Source organism: Phaseolus vulgaris, chromosome 10 (assembly GCF_051622355.1).
Source record: "Phaseolus vulgaris cultivar YP4 chromosome 10, ASM5162235v1, whole genome shotgun sequence".
NCBI lineage: Eukaryota > Viridiplantae > Streptophyta > Magnoliopsida > Fabales > Fabaceae > Phaseolus > Phaseolus vulgaris.
The window spans coordinates 3,450,412-3,474,118 of NC_143507.1; the positions used below are offsets into that span (position 1 = coordinate 3,450,412).

General features: G+C 35.4%; 1 protein-coding gene across 1 annotated transcript; it reads right to left on the bottom strand.

Annotated features, from left to right (window-relative positions):
- Positions 1 to 19,776: 19,776 nt before the first annotated feature.
- LOC137818254 (cytochrome b5) lies at positions 19,777 to 22,868 on the bottom strand. The gene is made up of 3 exons (XM_068621554.2): positions 22,537 to 22,868; positions 20,392 to 20,458; positions 19,777 to 20,279 (listed from the first exon to the last, which is right to left on the bottom strand). Exons 1-3 carry the CDS (start codon positions 22,624 to 22,626, stop codon positions 20,029 to 20,031), a joined length of 408 nt encoding a protein of 135 aa, XP_068477655.2. The 5' UTR covers positions 22,627 to 22,868; the 3' UTR covers positions 19,777 to 20,028.
- Between the last annotated feature and the right edge of the window lie 839 nt (positions 22,869 to 23,707).

A 23,707-nucleotide genomic window follows, 5' to 3' on the forward strand; every position in this document is an offset into this window, starting at 1 on the left:
ATGAAAATACTCGTGTTAATTTTTTTAGCGCAATACGGACCGAGAATAAAATTGCAGAAAGTAGGGCGAAATTCCACAAGTTTTGGTAGAGGATAGCCTTGGTTTGCAAAAAATTTCTGAAAAATTCTCCTGAAATAGTTTTTTCCTGAAATTCCACGTAAGAATCTCCACTGAATTTGGGACAAAACTTGACAAATTTCAGGTCAAACGGATGAGTATTCACCCACGAAAAAAATAAAACAGTTTCACACACAAAAGAACTTTCCTTTCAGCCTTGGAAGTGATGAATAATAAATTTATTGCTGATCTTGTGGGATGAATCTGAAGCTCAAATCCTAGGAAAACTCAATAGACACAGTGAGGAATGTCTGTTAAAAATTTCATACAAAAATACCCTAGGAGTAAGGCGTAGTAAGTCCCAGACCAGGAGTGAACAAAGATGGTTTTTCGAAAACAAAACGTCCTGGCTTTTCTTCCCCATATCTTCCTTTTGTGATTTTTTTTATGGATGTGCCTCCTTATCTGGGTGCAAACAACATATGAAAGTAGTTGTGTGACTTTTTTTAGCGCAATACGGACCCAAAATAAAATTGCAGAAAGTAGGGCGAAATTCCACAAGTTTTGGTAAAGGATAGCCTTGGTTTGCACAAAATTTATGAAAAATTATCCCAAAATAGTTTTTTCCTAAAATTACACGTAAGAATCTCCAGTGAATTTGGGACAAAACGCGACAAATTTCAGGTCAAACGGATTAGTATTCATCGACGAAAAAAATCAAACAGTTTCACACATAAAGGAAGCTTCCTTTCAACTCTGGCAGTGATGAATAGAAAATTTATTGCCAATTTTGTGGGACAAATCTGGGGCTCAAATCTCAGCCAAAACTAAATAGACAGAATGACGAATGTCTGGTAGAAGTTTCAGACCAAAATACGCAAGGAGTAAGGCGTTGTAAGTCCCAGATCGAGAGTGAACAAAATTGGGCTTCCGAAAGCAAAACGACCTGACTTTTCTTCCCCGTATCTTCTTTTGTGATTTGTTTATGGACGTGCCTCCTTACCTGTGTGCAAACAACACATGAAAGTACTCATGTGAATTTTTTCAGCGCAATACGGACTTAGAATAAAATTGCAGAAAGTAGGGCAAAATTTCACTAGTTTTTGTAGAGGATAGCCTTGGTTTGCAAAAAAATTATGAAAATTCTCACGAAATAGTTTTTTCCTTAAATTCCACGTAAGAATCTCCACGGAATTTGGGACAAAACGCGACAATTTTCAGGTCAAACGGATGACTAGTCACCCAAGAAAAAAATTAAACAGTTTCACACACAAAAGAACATTCCTTTCACCTCTGGCGGTGATGAATAAAAATTTATTGCCGATCATGTGGGACGAATCTGGGGCTCAAATCTGAGGCAAAATTCAATACACACAGTGAGGAATGTCTCGTAAAAATTTCAGAAAAAAAATACCCAAGGAGTAAGGTGTAGTAAGTCTCAGACCGGGCGTGAACAAAACTGGTTTTCCAAAAACAAAACGTCCCGGTTTTTCTTTCCCGTATCTTCCTTTTGTGAATTTTTTATGGACGTGCCTCCTGATCTGGGTGCAAACAACATATGAAAGTACTTGTGTGAATTTTTTCAGCGCAATACGGACCCAGAATAAAATTGCAGAAAGTAGGGCGAAATTCCACAAGTTTTGGTAGAGGATAGCCTTGGTTTGCACAAAATTTCTGAAAAGTTATCCCGAAATAGTTTTTTTGTTAAATTCCACATAAGAATCTCCACTGAATTTGACACAAAATTCGACAAATTTCAGGTCAAACGAATCAGTATTCATCGAAGAAAAAAATCAAACAGTTTCACACACAAAGGAACATTCCTTTCAGCCCTGGCAGTGATGAATAAAAAATTTATTGCCGATCTTGTGGGACGAATGTCTGGTAAAAATTTCAGACTAAAATACCCAAGGAGTAAGGCGTAGTAAGTCCAGACCGAGAGTAATCAAAACTGGTTCTCCGAAAACAAAACGTCGTGGCTTTTCTTCCCAGTATCTTCTTTTTGTGATTTGTTTATGGACGTCCTTCCTTACCTTGGTGCAAAAAACATATGAAAGTAATTGTGTGAATTTTTTCAGCACAATATGGATACAAAATAAAATTGCAGAAAGTAGGGCGAAATTCCACAAGTTTTGGTAGAGGATATCCTTGGTTTGCACAAAATTTATGAAAAATTATCCCAAAATGGATTTTCCTAAAATTCCACGTAAGAATCTCCACTAAATTTGGGACAAAACGCAACAATTTTCAGGTCAAACGGATGAGTATTCACCCACGAAAAAAATCAAACTGTTTCACACACAAAAGAACTTTCCTTTCAGCGCTGGCAGTAATGATCAAAAAAATTATTGCCGATCTTCTGGGACGAATTTGGTGCTCAAATCTCAGCTAAAACTCAATAGACACAGTGACGAATGTCTGGTAAAAACTTCAGACCAATATACCCAAGGAGTAAGGTGTAGTAATTCCATGATCGAGAGTGAACAAAACAGGTTTTCCAAAAACAAAACGACCTTGCTTTTCTTCCCCGTATCTTCTTTTTATGATTTATTTATGGACGTGTCTCCTTACCTGGGTGCAAATAGCACATGAAAGTACTCGTGTGAATTTTTTCAGCGCAATACGAACCCATAATAAAATTGCAGAAAGTAAGGCCAAATCCACAAGTTTTGGTAGAGGATAGCCTTGGTTTGCACAAACTTTTGAAAAATTCTCCGAAAATAGTTTCTTCCTGAAATTCCAGGTAAGAATCTCCACTGAATTTGGGACAAAGTGCGAAAAATTTTAGGTTAAACGGATAAGTATTCACGCACGAAAAAATCAAAGAGTTCCACACACAAAAGAACCTTCCTTTTAGCCCTGGCAGTGATGAATAAAAAATTTATTCCCGATCTTGTGGGCCGAATCTGGGATCAAATCTCACCAGAAACTCAATAGACACAGTGACGAATATCTGGTAAAAATTTTAGACCAAAATACCCAAGGAATAAGGCGTATTAAATCCGAGACCGAAAGTGAACAAACTGGTTTTCCGAAAACAAAACGTCCTGGCTTTTCTTCCCCATATTTTCTTTTTGTGATTTGTTATGGACGTGCTTCCTTATCTGGGTGCAAATAGCACATGAAAGTACTCGTGTGAATTTTTTTAGTGCAAAACGGACCCAAAATAAAATTGCAGAAAGTATGCGAAATTCCACAAATTTTGGTAGAGGATAGCCTTGGTTTGGAAAAAATTTATGAAAAATTATCCCGATATAGTTCTTTTGCTGAAATTCCAGGTAAGAATCTTCATTGAATTTGGGACAAAACGCGACAAATTTCAGGTGAAACGGATAAGTATTCACCCACGAAAAAAATAAAACAGTTTCACACACAAAAGAACCTTCCTTTCAGACCTGGCAGTGATGAATAAAAAATTTATTGCCGATCTTGTGGGACGAATCTGGGGCTCAAATCTCAGCCAAAACACAATAGACACAGTGACAAATGTCTAGTAAAAATTTCTCACCAAAATACCCAAGGTGTAAGGCGTATTAAATCCCAGACCGAGAGTGAACAAACTGGTTTTTCGAAAACAAAACGTCCTGACTTTTCCTCCCCGTACCTTCTTTTTGTGATTTGTTTATGGATATGCCTCCTTAACTTGGTGCAAATAGCACATGAAAGTACTCGTGTGAATTTTTTCAGCGCAATACGGACCCAAAATAAAATTGCAGGGAGTAGGCGAAATTCCCCAAGGGTTGGTAGGATAGCTTTGTCTTGCACAAAATTTCTGAAAAATTCTCCCGAAATAGTTTTTTCCTAAAATTCTAGGAAAGAATCTCCACTTTATTTGGGACAAAACGAGACAAATTCTGGTCAAACGGATGACTATTCACCCCTAAAAAAAATGAAAAAGTTTCACATACAAAAGAACCTTCCTTTCAGACCTGGCAATGATGAATATAAAAGTTATTGCTGATCTTGTGGGACGAATATGAGGCTCAAATGTTTTGTAAAAATTTCACACAAAAATACCCAAGGAGTAAGGCGTAGTAAATGCAGACCGAGAGTGAACAAAATTGGTTTTCCGAAAACAAAACGATCTGACTTTTCTTCCTCGTATCTTCTTTTTGTGATTTATTTATGGACGTGCCTCCTTACCTAATGGCAAATAGCACATGAAAGTACTCGTGTGAATTTTTTTAGTGCAAAACGGACCCAAAATAAAATTGCAGAAAGTAGGCGAAATTCTACAAATTTTGGTAGAGGATAGCCTTGGTTTGGAAAAAATTTCTGAAAAATTATCCCGAAATAGTTTTTTCCTGAAATTCCAGGTAAAAATCTCTACTGAATTTGGGACAAAACACGACAAATTTAAGGTCAAACGCATAAGTATTCACCCCTGAAAAAAATCACACAGTTTCACACACAAAAGAACCTTCCTTTCAACTGTGGCAGTGATGAATAAAAATATATTGTCGATCTTGTGGGACGAATCTGGGGTTCAAATCTCAACCAAAACTCAATAGACACAGTGAGGAATGTCTGGTAAAAATTTCAGACCAAAATACCCAAGGAGTAAGGCTTATTAAATCCAGGACCGAGAGTGAAAAAATTGGTTTTCGAAAACCAAATGTCCTGGCTTTTCTTCCCCGTATCTTCTTTTTGTGATTTGTTTATGAACGTGCCTCCTTACTTGGGTGCAAATAGCACATGAAAGTACTCGTGTGAATTTTTTCAGCGCAATACGGACCCATAATAAAATTGGAGAAAGTAGGCCGAAATACCACAAGTTTTGGTAGAGGATAGCCTTGGTTTGCACAAAATTTCTGCAAAATTCTCCCGAAAAAGGTTTTTCTTGAAATTCTAGGTAAGAATCTCCACTGAATTTGGGACAAAATGCGACAAATTTCAGGTCCAACGGATGAGTATTCACCCATGAAAAAAATCAAACAGTTTCACACACAAAAGAACCTTCCTTTTAGCCGTGGCAGTGATGAATAAAAAATATATTGCCGATCTTGTGGGATGAATTTGGGGCTCAAATCTCAGCCAAAACTCAATAGACACAGTGACAAATGTCTGGTAAAAATTTCAAAATAAAATACCCAAGGAGTAAGGCGTATTAAATCCCAGACCGAGAGTGAACAAACTGGTTTTCCGAAAAAAAAAACGTCCGGGCATTTCTTTCCCGTATCTTCTTTTTGTGATTTATTTATGGACGTGTTTCCTTACCTGGGTGGAAATAGCACATGAAAGTACTCGTGTGAATTTTTTCAGCGCAATACGAACCTAGAATAAAATTGCAGAAAGTATGGCCAAATCCACAACTTTTGGTAGAGGATAGCCTTGGTTTGTACAAAATTTTTGAAAATTTCTCCGGAAATAGTTTTTTTCCTGAAATTCCAGGTAAGAATCTCCACTGAATTTGGGACAAAATGCGACAAATTTTAGGTTAAACGGATAAGTATTCACGCATGAAAAAAATCAAAGAGTTTCACACAGAAAAGAACCTTCCTTTTAGCCCTGGCAGTGATGAATAAAAAATTTATTGCCAATCTTATGGGACGAATCTGGGGTCAAATCTTACCAGAAACTCAATAGACACAGTGACGAATATCTGGTAAAAATTTCATACCAAAATACCCAAGGAGTAAGGCGTATAAAATCCCAGATCGAAAGTGAACAAACTGGTTTTCCGAAAACAAAACGTCTTGGCTTTTCTTCCCCGTATATTCTTTTTGTGATTTGTTTATGGACGTGCTTCCTTACCTGCGTGCAAATAGCACATGAAAGTACTCGTGTGAATTTTTACAACGCAATACGGACCCAGAATAAAATATGAGAAAGTAGGGCAAAATCCACAAGTTTTAGTAAAGGATAGCTTTGGTTTGCACTAAATTTCTGAAAAATTCTGCCGAAATAGTTTTTTCTGAAATTCCAGGGAAGAATCTTCACTGAATTTGGGACAAAACGCGTCAAATTTTAGGATAAACGCATAAGTATTCACCCCTGAAAAAAATCAAACAGTGTCAGACACAAAAGAACCTTCCTTTCAGCCCTGGTAGTGATGAATAAAATATTTATTTCCGATCTTGTGGGTCGAATCTGGGGCTCAAAACTCAATAGACACAGTGAGGAATGTCTGGTAAAAATTTCAGATCAAAATACCCAAGGAGTAAGGCTTATTAAATCCCAGACCGAGATTGAAAAAATTGGTTTTCCGAAAACAAAATGTCCTGACTTTTCTTCCCCGTATCTTCTTTTTGTGATTAGCTTATGAACGTGCCTTCTTACTTGGGTGCAAATAGCACATGAAAGTACTCGTGTGAATTTTTTCAGCGCAATACAGACCCAGAATAAAATTGCAGAAAGTAGGGCGAAATTCACAAGTTTTGGTAGAGGATAGCCTTAGTTTGCACAAAATTTCTGAAAAATTCTCCTGAAATAGTTTTTTCCTGAAATTCCAGGTAAGAATCTCCACTGAATTTGGGACAAAACACGACAAGTTTCAGGTCAAACAGATGAGTATTCACCCATGAAAAAAAATCAATCAGTTTCACACACAAAAGAACCTTCCTTTCAGCCGTGGCAGTGATGAATAAAAAATTTATTGCCGATCTTGTGGGACGAATCTGGGACTCAAATCTCAGCCAAAACTCAATAGTCACAGTGACGAATGTCTGGTAAAAATTTAATACCAAAATACCAAAGGAGTAAGGCGTATTAAATCCCAGACCGAGAGTGAACAAACTGGTTTACCGAAAACAAAACGTTCTGGCTTTTCTTTCCCGTATCTTCTTTTTGTGATTTGTTTATGGACGTGCCTCCTTACCTGGGTGCAAATAGCACATGAAAGTACTCGTGTGATTTTTTCAGCTCAATACGGACCTAGAATAAAATTGCAGAAAGTAGGCCAAATTCCACAAGTTTTGGTAGAGGATAGTATTTGTTTGCACAAAATTTCTGAAAAATTTTCCTGAAATAGTTTTTTCCCGAAATTCCACGTAAGAATCTCCACTGAATTTGGGACAAATATCGACAAATTTCTGGTCAAATGGATGAGTATTCACCCCTAAAAAAAATCAAACAGTTTCACACACAAAAGAACCTTCCTTTCAGACCTGGCAGTGATGTATAAAAAATTTATTGTCGATCTTGTGAGACGAATCTGGGACTCAAATCTCAGCCAAAACTCAATAGACACAGTGATAAATATGTGATAAAAATTTCATACCAAAATACCCAAGGAGTATTAAAAACTATTAATTGCATTTAAAGATTGGTCAAAGTATTAAAAACTGGAGCGTAAACAGTTAAAAAATCATTTAATGCTCAGTCAAAGCATAAAACAGTTTTTTTGTTATGGTACCAAAACAAACAATCGGTTGTTTCCTCGAAATCAATCAGTTGTTTTGGTTTTAACAGCTCAACCATTTTAAAAACAATTTTCAATCTTTTCTAAAAACACCTAAGTATAAAACAATCGGTTGTTTCGACAAAACAATCAGTTGTTTTTCACTTAGTTTGAAAAACACTTTTCTTTTAAAAATATTAAAAGATTGAGAATGCCTATGCTTTGGATTCAATCAAAGAGTGGATTACATGCACAATCTACCCCAGATCCTATCTATAAGACAACTCAGCAACAACAAACACAGCCTAGCCTTCAACATCCTTCAAAGGGTTTGCATTCTTCAAACCTTGAACACTACTTGGTTGAACATAAGGCGTAGTAAATCCAAAACCGAGAATGAACAAAATTGGTTTTCCGAAAATAAAACGACCTAGCTTTTCTTCCCCGTATCTTCTTTTTGTGATTTATTTATGGACGTGCCTCCTTACCTGGGTGCAAATAGCACATGAAAGTACTCGTGTGAATATTTTCAGCGCAATAGGGACCCAGAATAAAATTGCAGAAAGTAGGGCGAAATTCCATAAGTTTTGGTAGAGGATAGCCTTGGTGTGCACAAAATTTCTGAAAAATTCTCCCGAAATGGTTTTTTCCTGAAATTCCACTTAAGAATCTCCATTGAATTTGGGACAAAACGCGACAAATTTCAGGTCAAACGGATAAGTATTCACCCACGAAAAAAAAATCAAACATTTTCACACACAAAAGAACCCTACTTTCAACCCTAGCAGTGATGAATAAAAAAATTATTGCTGATCTTGTGGGACGAATCTGGGGCTCAATTCTTAGCCAAAACTCAATAGACACAATGACAAATGTTTGGTAAAAATTTCACACCAAAATACCCAAGGAGTAAGGCGTAGTAAATCAAAGACCGAGAGTAAACAAAATTGGTTTTTTGAAAACAAAACGACATGGCTTTTCTTCTTCGTATCTTCTTTTTGTGATTTGTTTATGGACGTGTCTCCTTACCTGGGTTGAAATAGCACATGAAAGTACTTGTGTGAATTTTTTTCAGCGCAATAAAGACCCTAAATAAAATTGCAGAAAGTAGGGCGAAATTTCACAAGTTTTGGTAAAGAATAATAGCCTTGGTTTGCACAAAATTTCTTCTCCCAAAATAGTTTTTTCCTGAAATTCCACGTAAGAATCTCCACTTAATTTCGGACAAAGCGACAAATTTCAGGTCAAACGGATAAGTATTCACCCACGAAAAAAATCAAACAGTTTCACACACTAAAGAACCTTTCTTTCAACCCTGACAGTGATGAATAAAAAATTTATTGTCGATCTTTTGGGACAAATTTGGGGTTCAAATATTAGCCAAAACTCAATAAACACAATGACGAATGTTTGTTAAAAATTTCACACCAAAATACCCAAGGAGTAAGGCGTAGTAAATTAATGACCGAGAGTAAACAAAATTGCTTTTCCGAAAACAAAACGACCTCGCTTTTTTCCCCATATCTTCTTTTTGTGATTTGTTATGGACGTGCCTCCTTTCCTGGGTTTAAATAGCAAATGAAAGTACTCGTGTGAATTTTTTAAGCGCAATACGATTCCAGAATAAAATTGCAGAAAATAGGGCGAAATTCCACAAGTTTTGGTAGCGGATAACCTTGGTTTGCACAAAATTTCTGAAAAATTCTCCCGAAATAAGTTTTTCCTGAAATTCCACGTAAGAATCTCTACTAAATTTGGAATAAAACGCGACAACTTTCAGGTCAAACGGATAAGTATTCACCCAAGAAAAAAAATCAAACAGTTTCTCACACAAAAGAACTTTACTTTCAACCCTGGCAGTGAAGAATAAAAAATTTATTGCCGATCTTGTGGGACCTACCTGGGGCCTAAATCTCATCCAAAACTCAATAGACACAGTGACGAATGTCTTGTAAAATTTTCATACCAAAATAACCAAAGAATGAGGTGTATAAAATCCCAGACCGAGAGTGAACAAACTGGATTTCCGAAAACAAAACGTCTTGCCTTTTCTTTCCCGTATCTTCTTTTTTTGATTTGTTTATGCACGTACCTCCTTACCTGGGTGCAAATAGCACATGAAAGTACTCGTGTGAATTTTTTTAGCGCAATACGGACCCAGAATAAAATTGCAGAAAGTAGGGCGAAATTCCACAAGTTTTCGTAGAGAATAGCCTTGGTTTGCACAAACTTTCTGAAAAATTCTCCCGAAATAGTTTTTTTTCTGAAATTCGACGTAAGAATCTCCACTGAATTTCGCACAAAACAAGACAAATTACAGGTCAAACGGATGAGTATTGACACACGAAACAAATCAAACAGTTTCACACACAAAAGAACCTTCCTCGCAGTTTTGGCAGTGATGATTAAAAAATTTATTGTCGATCTTGTGGGACGAATCTGGGGGTCAAATCTCAGCCAAAAGTCAATACACACAGTGACGATTGTTTGGTAAAAATTTCACACCAAAATACCCAAGGAGTAAGGCGTAGTATGTCCTAGAGCGAGAGTGAACAAAACTGGTTTTCCGAAAACAAAACGACCTAGTTTTTCTTCCCAGTATCTTCTTTTTGTGATTTGTTTATGGTCGTGCCTTCTCACCTGGGTGCAAATAGCACATCAAGGTACTCGTGTGAATTTTTTCAGCGCAATACGAACCCATAATAAAATTGCAGAAAGTAGGGCGAAATTCCATAAGTTTTGGTAGATGATAGCCTTGGTTTGCACAAAATTTCTGAAAAATTCTCCCGAAATAGTTTTTTCTTGAAATTCGACGTAAGAATCTCCACTGAATTTGGCACAAAACGAGACAAATTACAGGTCAAACGGATGAGTATTCACACACGAAACAAATCAAACAGTTTTACACACAAAAGAACCTTCCTCTCAGTTTTGGCAGTGATGATTAAAAAATTTATTGTCGATCTTGTGGGACGAATCTAGGGCTCAAATCTCTGCCAAAAGTCAATACACACTATGACGATTGTTTGGTAAAAATTTCACACCAAAATACCCAAGGAGTAAGGCGTAGTAAGTCCAGAGCGAGAGTGAACAAAACTGGTTTTCCGAAAACAAAACGACCTGGTTTTTCTTCCCAGTATCTTCTTTTTGTGAATTGTTTATGGATGTGCCTTCTTACCTGGGTGCAAAAAACACATGAAAGTACTCGTGTGAATTTTTTCAGTGCTACCGACCTAGAATAAAATTGCAGAAAGTAAGGCGAAATTCCACAAGTTTTGGTAGAGGATAGCCTAGTTTTGCACAAAATTTCTGAAAAATTCTCCCAAAATAGTTTTTTCCTGAAATTTGACGTAAGAATCTGCACTGAATTTCAGACAAAATGCGACATATTTCAGGTCAAACGGATGAATATTCACTCCTAAAAAAATCATACAGTTTCTCACACAAAAGAACCTTCCTTTCAGCCCTGGCAGTGATGAATAAAAAATGTATTGCCGATCTTGTGGGATGAATCTAGGGCTTAAATCTCAGCCATAACTTAATAGACACAGTGACGAATATCTTGTAAAAATTTAAGTCTGAAATACTCAAGGAGTAAGTCTTAGTAAGTTTCAGACCGAGAGTGAACAAAACTGGTGTTCCGAAAAAAAAAAGTCCTGGATTTTCTTCCCCGTATTTTCTTTTTGTGAATTTTTTATGGACGTGCTTCTTTACTTGAGTACAAACAACATATGAAAGTAGTTGTGTGAATTGTTTCAGCGCAATACGGACCCAGAATAAAATGCAAAAAGTAGGGCGAAATTCAACAAGTTTTGGTAGAGGATAGCCTTTGTTTGCACAAAATTTCTAAAAACTTCTCCCAAAATAGTTTTTTCCTGAAATTCAACGTAAGAATCTCCACTGAATAAGGGACAAAACGTGGCAAATTTCAGGTCAAACGTATGAGTATTCACCCACGAAAAAAATCAAACAGTTTCACATACAAAAGAACCTTCCTTTCAACCCTGGCAATGATGAACAAAAAATTTCTTGCCGATCTTGTGGGACGAATCTGGGGCTAAAATGTGAGCCAAAACTCAATAGACACAGTGACGAATATCTGGTTAATGTTTCGGACCAAAATACCCAAGGAGTAAGGCGTAGTAAATCCCAGACCGGGAGTGAACAAACTTGTTTTCCGAAAACAAAACATTGGCTTTTCTTTCCCGTATCTTCTTTTTGTGATTTCTTTATGGACGTTACTACTTACCTGGGTGCAAAAAACACATGAAAGTACTTGTGTGAATTTTTTTCAGCACAATACGGACCCAGAATAAAATTGCAGAAAGTAAGGTGAAATTCGACAAGTTTTAGTAGATGATAGCCTTAGTTTGCACAAAATTTCAGAAAAATTCTCCCGAAATAGTTTTTTCCATAAATTCCACGTAAGAATCTAAACTGAATTTAGGACAATACGCGACCAATTTCAGGTTAAACGGATGAGTATTCACTCACTAAAAAAATTAAACAACTTCACACACAAAAGAACCTTCCTTTCAGCCCTGGCAGTGTTGAATAAAAAATTTATTTCTGATCTTGTGGGACGAATCTAGGGCTCAAATCTCAGCCAAAACTCAATAGAGACAGTGAAGAATGTCTGGTAAAATCTTCAGACAAAAATACCCAACGAGTAAGGCGTAGCAAGTCCTAGACCGAGAGTGAACAAAACTGGTTTTCGGAAAACAAAACGTCCTGGTTTTTCATCCTCGTATCTTCTTTTTGTGATTTGTTTACGGACATGCTTCCTTACCTGGGTGAAAACAACATATGAAACTACTTGTGTGAGTTTTTTCAGCACAATACGAACCAAGAATAAAATTGAAGAAAATAGAGCGAAATTCCACTAGTTTTGGTAGAGGATAGCCTTGGTTTGCACAAAATTTCTGAAAAATTCTCCCGAAATAGTTTTTTCATGAAATTCCACGTAAGAATCTCCACTGAATTTGGGACCAAACGCGAGAAATTTCAGGTCAATCCGATGAGTATTCACCCACGAAAAAAATCAAACAGTTTCACACACAAAAGAACCTTCTTTTCATCCCTGGCAGTGATGAATAAAAAAATTATTGTCGATCTTGTGGGACGAATATGGGGCTGAAATCTCAGCCAAAAATGAATAGACACAGCGACGAATGTCTGATATAAATTTTACACCAAAATACCCAAGGAGTGAGGCGTAGTTGCTTTCCGAAATAGACTAAGAGTGAACAAAACTGGTTTTCCGAAAACAAAACGTACTGGCTTTTTTTTCCCATATCTTCTTTTTGTGATTTGTTTATGGACGTGCCTCCTTACCTAGGTGCAAAGAACACATGAAAGTACTTGTGTAAATTTTTTCAACGCAATACGGACCTAGAATAAAATTGCAGAAAGTAAGGCGAATATTCACAAATTTTGGTAGAGATAGCCTTGGTTTGCACAAAATTTCTGAAAAATTCTCTCAAAATAGTTTTTTCTTGAAATTCCACGTAAGAATATCCACTGAATTTGGGACAAAAAGCAACAAATTTCAGGTCAAACGAATGAGTATTCACCCACGAAAAAAATCAGACAATTTCACAAAGAAACGAACCTTTCTTTCAGCCCTAGTAGTGATGAATACAAAATTAATTGTCATTCTTGTGGTACGAATCTGGGGCTCAAATCTTAGCCAAAAATGAATAGACACAACGACAATTGTCTGGTATAAATTTCACACCAAAATATCCAAGGAGTACGGCGTAGTAAATCCCAGACCGAGAGTGAACAAAACTGGTTTTCCAAAAACAAAACGATTTGGCTTTTCTTCCTTGTATCTTCTTTTTGTGATTTGATTATGGACGTGCCTCCTTACCTAGGTGCAAACAACATATGAAAGTACTTGTGTGAATTTTTTCAGCGCAATACGGACCCAGAAAAAAATTGCAGAAAGTAGGGCGAAATTCCACAAGTTTTGGTAGATGATAGCCTTGGTTTGCACAAAATTCTGAAAAATTCTCCCAAAATAGTTTTTTCCTAAAATTTCATGTAAGAATCTCTACTGAATTTGGGACAAAACACTACAAATTTCAGGTCAAACGGATGAGTATTCACCCAAGAAAAATAAACAGTTTCACACACAAAAGAACCTTCCTTTCAACCCTGACTGTGATGAATAAAAAATTTATTGCCGATCTTGTGGGACGAATCTGGGGATCAAATCTCAGCCAAAACACAATAGGTATAGTGAAGGTGTAGAGCGTAGTAAATCCCAGACCGAGAGTGAACAAAACTGGTTTTCCGAAAACAAAATGTCCTGGATTTTCTTCCCCGTATCTTCTTTTTCTGATTTTTTTTATGGACGTGCTTCCTTTCCTGGGAGCAAACAATATATGAAAGTACTTGTGTGAATATTTTCAGCGCAATACGGACCCCTAATAAAATTGCAGAAAGTAGGGCGAAATTCCACAAGTTTTGGTAGATGATAGCCTTGGTTTGCACAAAAATTCTTAAAAGTTCTCCCAAAATAGTTTTATCATGAAATTCCACGTAAGAATCTCCATTGAATTTGGGACAAAATGCGAAAATTTCAGGTCAAACGGACGAGTATTCACCTACGAAAAAAATCAAACAGTTTCACATACAAAAGAACCTTCCTTTCAACCCTGGCAATGATAAATAAAAAAATTATTGTCGATCTTGTGGGACGAATCTGGGGCTCAAATCTAACCCAAATCTCAATCAACATAGTGAAGAATCTCTGGTATAAATTTCACACAAAAATACCCAAGGAGTACGGCGTAGTAAATCCAGACCGAGAGTAAATAAAATTGGTTTTCCGAAAACAAAACGTAATGGCTTTTCTTCCCCGTATCTTCTTTGTTGTGATTTCTTTATGGACGTGCCTCCTTACCTAGGTACAAACACACATGAAAGTACTTAAGTGAATTTTTTCAGTGCAATACCAACCCGGAATAAAATTGCAGAAAGTAGGACGAAATTCCACAAGTTTTGGTATGGTTTGCACAAAATTTCTTAAAAAATCTCCCGAAATAGATTATTCTTGAAATTCTAAGAAAGAATCTCCACTGAATTTGGGACAAAAAGCGACAAATTTCAGGTCAAACGGATGAGTATTCACCAACGAAAAAAGTCAAACAATTTCACACACAAAAGAACCTTCCTTTCAGCCCTGGCAGTGATGAATAAAAAATTTATTATCGATCTTGTGGGATGGAACTGGGGCTCAAATATCAGCCAAAACTCAATAGATACAGTGACGAATGTTTGGTAAATTTTTCATACTAAAATATCCAAGGAGTAAGGCGTAGTAAGTCACAGTCCTAAAGTCAACAAAGTTGGTTTTCCGAAAACAAAACGTCCTGGCTTTTCTTCCCCGTATCTTATTTTTGCGATTTGTTTATGGGCGTGCCTCCTTACCTTGGTGCAAACAACATATGAAAGTACTTATGTGAATTTTTTCAGCGCAATATGGACCCTGAATAAAATTGCAGAAAGTAGGGCGAAATTCCACATGTTTTGGTAGATGATAGCCTTGGTTTGCACAAAATTTCTGAAAAATTCTCCCGAAATAGTTTTTTCATCAAATTTCACAGAAGAATTTCCACTCAATTTGGGACAAAATACTACAAATTTCAGGTCAAACGGTTGAGTATTCACCCACGATAAAAATCAAACAGTTTCACACATAAACGAACCTTTTTTTCAGCTCTGGCATTGATGAATAAAAAATTTATTTCCGATCTTGTGGGACAAATGTGGGACTCAAATCTTAGCCAAAACTCAATAGACACAGTGACGAATGTCTAGTAAAAATTTCATACCAAAATACCCAAGGTGTATGGCGTAGTAAGTCCCGGACCGAGAGTGAACAAAACTTTTTTTCCGAAAACAAAACGTCCTGGCTTTTCTACCCTGTATCTTCTTTTGAGATATGTTTATGGACGTGCCTCCTTACTTGGGTGCAAACAACATATGCAAGTACTTGTGTGAATTTTTTCAGCACAATACGGACCCATAATATAATTGCAGAAAGTAGGGCAAAATTTGAAAAGTTTTGGTGGAGGATAGCCTTTGTTTGCACAAAATTTCTGAAAAATTCTCCCAATATAGTTTTTTCCCTTAAATTCCACGCAAGAATCTCCACTGAATTTGGGATAAAATGCGACAAATTTCAGGTTAAACGGATGAGTATTCACCAACGAAAAAAGAAATCAAACATTTTCACAGACAAACGAACATTTCTTTCAGCCCTGGCACTAATGAATAAAAAATTATTGTCAATTTTCTGGGAAGAATCTGGGGCTCATATCTCAGCCAAAAATCAATAGACATAGTGAAAAATGTCTGGTAAAAATTCAGACCAAAATACCTAAGGAGTAAGGCATAGTAAGTCCTAGTCCGAGAGTGAACAAAACTTATTTTCCAAAAGCAAAACGTCCAGACTTTTCTTCTCTGTATCTTCTTTTTGCGATTTATTTATGGACGTGCCTCCTTACATGGGTGCAAATAACATATGAAAGTACTTGTGTGAATTTTTTAAACGTAATACGTACCCAGAATAAAATTGCAGAAAGTAGGGCGAAATTTTACAAGTTTTGCTAGAGGATGATAGCCTAGGTTTGCAAAAAAATTCTGAAAAATTCTCCAAAAATAGTTTTGTTCTGAAGATCCACGTAAGAATCTCCACTGAATTTGAAACAAACGCGACAAATTTCAGGTTAAACAGATGAGTATTCACCCACGAAAAAATCAGATAGTTTCACACACAAACGAACCTTCCTTTCAGCCCTGGTAGTGATATATAAAAAATTTATTTCCAATGTTGTAGGAAGAATCTGTGGCTCATATCTCAGCCAAAACTCAATAGACACAGAGACGAATGTCTGGTAAAAATTTCATACCAAAATACTTTAGGAGTAAGGCATACTAAATCTCAGACCGAGAGTGAACAAAACTGGTTTTCCGAAAACAAAATGTATTGGCTTTTCTTCCACGTATCTTCTTTTTTGTGATTTGTTTATGGAAAAGCCTCCTTACTTGGGTGCAAACAACATATGAAAGTACTTGCGTGAATTTTTTTTCAGCGTAATATGGCTCAAGAATAAAATTGTAGAAAGTAGGGCGAAATTTCACAAGTTTTGTTAGAGATTGCCTTAGTTTGCACAAAATTTCTGAAAAATTCTTCTAAAATAGTTTTTTCCTGAAATTCCACGTAAGAATCTCCACTGAATTTGGGACAATATGCGATAAATTTCAGGTCAAAAAGTTGAGTATTCACCCACGAAAAAATCAAACAATTTCACACACAAACAAACATTCCTTTCAACCGTGGCAATGATGAATACAAAATTTATTGTCAATCTTTTGGGAGGAATTTGAGGCTCAAATCTTAGCCAAAACTGAATAGAAACAGTGACGAATGTCTGGTAAAAAATTCATACCAAAATACCTAAGGAGTAAGGTGTAGTAAGTCCCAAACTGAGAGTGACCAACACTAGTTTTCTGGAAAAAAAACGTCCTGGATTTTCTTCCCCATATCTTCTTTTTGTGATTTATTTATGGACGTGCCTCCTTACCTTGGTGCAAACAACATATGAAAGTACTTGTGTGAATTTTTTTCAGCGCAATACAGACCCAGAATAAAATTGTAGAAGGTAGGGCGAAATTTCACAAGTTTTGGTAGAGGATTGGTTTGCACAAAATTTCTGAAAAAATTCTCCAGAAATAGTTTTTTCCTGAAATTTCACTTAAAAATATCCACTGAATTTGGGATAAAACGCGACAAATTTCAGGTCAAACAGATGAGTATTCACCAACGAAAAAAATCAGACAGTTTCACACATAAACAAACATTCCTTTCAGCCCTAGCAGTGATGAATACAAAATTTATTGTCAATCTTGTGGGAGGAATTTGGGGCTCAAATCTCAGCCAAAACTGAATAGACACAGTGACGAATATCTGGTAAAAATTTCATACCAAAATTCCCAAGGAGTAAGGCGTAGTAAGTCCAAGACCGAGAGTGAACAACACTGGTTTTCTAAACACAAAACGTCTTGCCTTTTCTTCCCCGTATCTTCTTTTTGTGATTTGTTTATGGACGTGTCTAATTACCTTGGTGCAAACAACATATGAAAGTTCTTGTGTGAATTTTTTCAGCGCAATACAGACCTAGAATAAAATTGCAGAAAGTAAGGCGAATATTCACAAATTTTGGTAGAGATAGCCTTGGTTTGCACAAAATTTCTGAAAAATTCTCCCAAAATAGTTTTTCCTTGAAATTCCACGTAAGAATATCCACTGAATTTGGGACAAAAAGCAACAAATTTCAGGTCAAACGAATGAGTATTCACCCACGAAAAAAAATCAGACAGTTTCACAAAGAAACGAACCTTTCTTTCAGCCCTGGTAGTGATGAATACAAAATTTATTGTCATTCTTGTGGGACGAATATGGCGCTCAAATGTCAGCCAAAATTCTATAGACACAGTGACGAATGTCTGGTAAAAATTTCAAACCAAAATACCCAAGGAGTAAGGCGTAGTAAATCCCAGACCGGAGTGAACAAAACTGGTTTTCCGAAAACAAAACGTCATGTCTTTTCTTTCCCATATCTTCTTTTTTGTGATTTTTTTATGGACTTGCCTCCTTACTTGGGTGCAAACAACATATGAAAGTACTTATGTGAATTTTTTCAACACAATATAGACCCAGAATAAAATTGCAGAAAATATGACGAAATTTCTACCTTTAATTAAAATGTTTATTTTTTTTTCAAAACAAAGAATTCAAAGCCTATTTAAACAAAAATAAAATATCTTTTATTTTATTTTTTTTATTTGGGTATGACAAAGATTAATCTGGTCATACTTGTTCCCATTCGTAAGAAAAATTCAAGGTTTAAGTAGTTTTAAAGGTAAAAAAGATATGGATTGGTGTTTATATTTTTAGTTTTTGAAACTTTTAGGATTAAAAATTCACACTAATTATAGAATAAGATACAGATACGACTATACATAATACCCTTCCCCAGATCATACATAAGACACATCCATTTATTTAAAAGAAAACAATTTTTTTAAGAAAATGCATGTTCATTTATTTGTTTTAATATCAAATAGGAGATGACTCGTATGTCATAGAAGTGTATAAAATTTATTTGGGCATAATGCCAAAATTATATTTGTATTTATAATTTTGTTTATTTTACTTTTCAAAAATTAAAAATGGTGTAAAGAAATGAGTGGCCAATAGCAAAAATAATGGGCCAAACGAACGAGCCCACACTTTTTGAGAGCACCAAAACTGATTGGTGTATAAAAAAAATAGGTGTGACATATAGCAGAAATGCTAGGCCACCAAAAGGGTCCAAGGTTTTAGAAAAGGTTGTACGGATATTATGCTAGTTCTCCCTGCATCAAACCAATTATGACCTACACCCAACACTGCAAAGAAAACGTTTGTTTTACCTTTATTTTTCTGTATATTTATATCCGCAACACAAGTAAGACAGTTTCAGATATATAAATTCATAACTGAGAGGTGCTTTCAGGATATGACAATCCACAACATAATGTTTTCCAAATGCGAAAATTGAAAGCTTTTTTTTTCATTCCAGATGCGAAAATCTAGAAAAGATGACAAGGACAATTTGGGGTTTAAAAATAAATGATGGTGCGGGGAGAATTAGCCATATTATAATACTGATGGTAAATACTGAAACTACTGGGCAAGCAGACTGGACCCAAGTTTTTGGAAAAGGTGGTGCGGATATAACTGCGGGTAGCAAATATCAAAACTGCTGGGCATGCCGAATGGGCCCAAGGTTTCTAGTATCGGCGTTGCCATTATGAAAACGAGGGTTGCAAATAGCATACTTTATGGGCCTTCCGAATAGGCCTAGGATTTCTGAAACGATATATAACTAGACGGATTTAAAGTCTTAAAATCAAGATAAGTAAATTTAAAAAAGGAGTGCATTTACAGTTAAAATGAAGTGAACTAAGTTTATAAGATATTTGCATTCATCACGTATAATTAACTTTTAGGAGTGAAATGTACACACCTAAAAGAATATTAAGTAGCTAGGCCATGCTGGGAACCAAGCAAATAAGAGACATGCTTGCAAAAATGTGTTTTCTTGGTCAATAAAAGGCATGTTTTGCCTAATTTTGCTTCCTTTTTGGTCATTCTAAAGACCTCGCGAAAAGATGGTTTAACAATAACTATGCGAGTATTGAGATTTAGACTGTATCAGTATTAACAAAGAGTGCATTCATAGAGCATGCCAAATTGCCAATGGAATTGTTCACTAAAATGAGATAGATCATAAGATTCTTCTAACTTCCATTACGGCCACAAGTTTATGATGAAAATGGAACTTAAGCATAACATTTTTCAAAAAGCAGTTTATGAGAATCACCAAAAATTTAGAAGTTTGAACCGCTGAAGATACAATACTCCTTTAGCAAAATTAATGACAGAAAGATGGTGTGATATTTAACAACAAATTACATTGAAAAGGGAAAGAAGCACAATTCATATCCCACAACCGCCTATCATTGCATACATTATTGGAAAGAAGCACAATTCATGCCCTCTTGCAGTTAGATGATCATTTTGATTTGGTGTAGAAACGAATACCGACTGCCAAACCCAAGATAAACAAGGGAACTAGAAACTGGAGGATCCTGATGATGAACTCTGGTGTCTTGTCCTGGTTATAGTGAGGTTGCTTGGGAGGAGTGTACTTAACCTTGCTGGGGATGGATGATGTATCAATGTCTCCAACATAGAACTCATCCATCATGGCTACAGCACTGGTGCTGTGACCAATATCCTCAAAATCATTAGTTGCATCCTTCCCTGCAAACATGTGTCATTTGGAGTACTATAAGGCATTTGCAGAAGTCCCACTTAGCTGAGATCATGAGGAATGATGAACAATTTAAATGCATTCAGAGACAATGTTTGATACCTGTGGAAGACAACAGAACATCATCACCACCAGGGTGGTCCTCCAAGAACTTTGTCACATTATAAACCTGTTCCACAAAGATATGGTGAGGGAGAGGAAGAGATGCCACCTAAACACAAGATTCCTAATCAACTAGCATATATTACATGGAAAGCTTTTAGTTTTAATTCCATCCACCAGTGGCCAGTTTGGATAAACTTTTTAAAAAACATTTTGAACAAGAAAAAAAGTATATTAAATCATAAAATGAATAAAATTTCTCTCAAGTTACAATCATTTGATGCACCTTAGCTTTCAAATGCAATGTTAGGAATCCCATTTTGAGTAGGATAAGCTACTTGATGTGATGTGGTACTTAAACTTTGAAGTTCTCCCACCTAATGGATCAGTGGGTTAGGCATTAGATCTCATTTTGTGCTAAGTACTAACAATTGATGCTTTTTTTGAGAGTTGGCTATGGAAAGGGCTACCCCCGGGTCAGATAAAATGAATCAAATTCCTCTCATAAGTTACAATCACTTGATATACACCTTAACTTTTTCAAAAGCTAGTTAGTAATTCCATTTTGAGTAGGATAAACTACTTGATGTGACACTTTAACTTAGAACTTCTCCCACCTAATGGATTAGTGGGTTAGGTTCTCCTTTTGTACTTAAGTGCTAACAATTGATGTTTTCTGTTGAGAGTGGCTAAGGAAAGGGCTACTACCGGATAAGTGGCAATAGAGTTAAAAGTGCCTTGGATGTCAGCCCTTAAAAAGAGTCTTACAATGTTAGAAAGTGTGTGATTTATTTGACCTCTCTTTTCTTCTTACAAGTACTTGTAGAGAAGTTTATCAAATCTGAACCTAAATCTCTGCCCTGAGAAGTCTACAAATGGCACAATTTTATTCTGCCTAATTTCTTAAACCTAACTGGCACATGACTCAGTACTCCGTAGCATCACAAAATTGTCAGAAATTATTATGATCTACGAGAATGTGGAATTGAATCCCAACCATTCCGACATATTATTCCTGTGTACTTCAATGGACAAAGACACTACAAATGGAAAGAGAGAGTCATGCACAAAGACAATGTCAAGAGTCAGTAAATCCCCAAAAAAAATCCAAAGCTTTTTCTTGATGTACGATGGACAGAATGCACAACTAAAAAGAGGTAAATTACAAGTAATGTTTATGGGGAAATAGTGAAAGAATTTTCCTATTTCCAGAGTTTACAAGTTTCATACTTCATTTCAAAACAACTGTTTACTCACAAACATTGCCTTAAAGACAATGAATAACACAACATGGCATAAAAGCATTTTAAGAAACCTACACAACCTAATTATGAATAACACTCTATTCGCCAGATATTCCATCCAAACTCAGTTCATTTTCAGTATAATATAATCATAATAACTAGCGGTTAATGGTGATTTTAGTTACTCGAAAAATACCAAATCTTGGTTTTACATTTACTCCCTTACTTTTGAAACCAATAGTTGTTGTTCCTGTATTTTTTTTTAAAAGCCCAAAAGGTAGTCACCAAAACTAACAGTTTTTCCCTGTACAGAAACTAAAGTTGGGATATTTCACAAAAATATCAAGGCTACAAGTATACCATTGTTATAAAAATTTGGGAAATAAAACCAAAATTTAGAGATTGGGCTAAAAGCACCATGAATCCTAACAAAAAACCACCAACATTTCATCATCCCAATCATGATCCAGAACAAGACATGTGCGTGCAACCTGAATATATAGTGAAATACCTACACAAGTCCAGATTAACAATTGAGAAACCGAACTTCAAAAAAACAAGTATACCATTCAGACAATTAATGTCATCAATCACTACCAGAGTCAGGTACAATACAATTTATAGGTTTCTTACATCTTAGAAACGAAAAAAGAAAAAGAAAAAAACATTACAAGAAACACTTTATATGCTTCAAATCGAAACAAATCTCAGCTCTTTGACAGATCTAACAAGTCCAATCATCCAGTTAGTTTGGACAAAGAAAATTAAGTTCGCAAAGTAAAATTTTGAAACGGCATCAGCCAACCCAACAGAATGAACATGGTTCCGTTAAACTGAAAACACCATAATTCGCAAAGAATCAAAGAAAAAATGGAAACCCAGAAAGCAGAAGGCAAAATACCTTGCCATGAATGACAAGCCAACAATCTTGGACATTATTGTGCTGAGAAACCTCAGCCAAAGTGAAGACCTTGCTGCGCTGACCAGCCATTGTTGAGCAGAAATTGCAGCAATACTGATGAGAGGAGAGTTGAGAGGATTTGAATAAGAGGAGAATGGAGGTAGTTGGTGAGAATGAATTGCACAACGTGGTTGGTGAGAAATTAATAGGAAACTTTGGTTGGTTGGCCACGGCTATAATCGGTTGGTAAGTGAAGGTTTTTCCTTACCAACCCACCCATACAAACTTTTCAATACGCTTGTCGAAACAATTTAGTTGAACTTTATTGACTCATAAATTTATTTAGGTCAAATTTCCTTATATAATTGTGAATTTTACATTTGAATCTTATTTTCTATTTTCGCAATGATTTTTTAAAGAAAATAATAAATGTCTTTTATGAATTTATTTTTAATCATTTAAATCAGGCCTCATCATATGCTTCTTAAATAGTGTGTCTGTGTCGGACACACGTATCGGACAATGACACTCGTAAAACATGTATCGGACAATGACATTCATAAAACACGTATTGAAAAAATGTCCAATTCAAAAAATATTGATTGGATTTTTGACAATTCTAGTACGATTATAACACAATTTTAAAAAGAAAAAATATATTAATTTTCCAAAAATTTAAATTTATTGTATAAATTTTTATTATGATTATAAAAATAAGAAAAAATTCTTTTGAACCAGTCATAAAAAATATTTTTCTTCTAAAAAAACTTAATTATATTTATACACATAAATCTTTATTATCAATTTATATAATTTATAATTATATAATATATAGATCTCTCTATGTGTTCTACATTTTAGATATTATATATATATATATATATATATATATATATATATATATATATATATATATATATATATACTTTTAGACCTTATCATATTCACAGAAATTTCAAGTAAATAGTGAGTGTGGATAATATTAGACAAATAAAGTTGGTAAAATGGATAATAATAGTTCGGGTAGTGAATTATAATTTTATGGATATCTAAGCCAATTTAAAATTAGAGTTTTAATATTTATAATTTTGTATGTATATATTTTAAATTTTATTTTTGGTATGATATTTTTTATTAAAATTTAATAGTAAACTATATAAAGCTGTAGTTT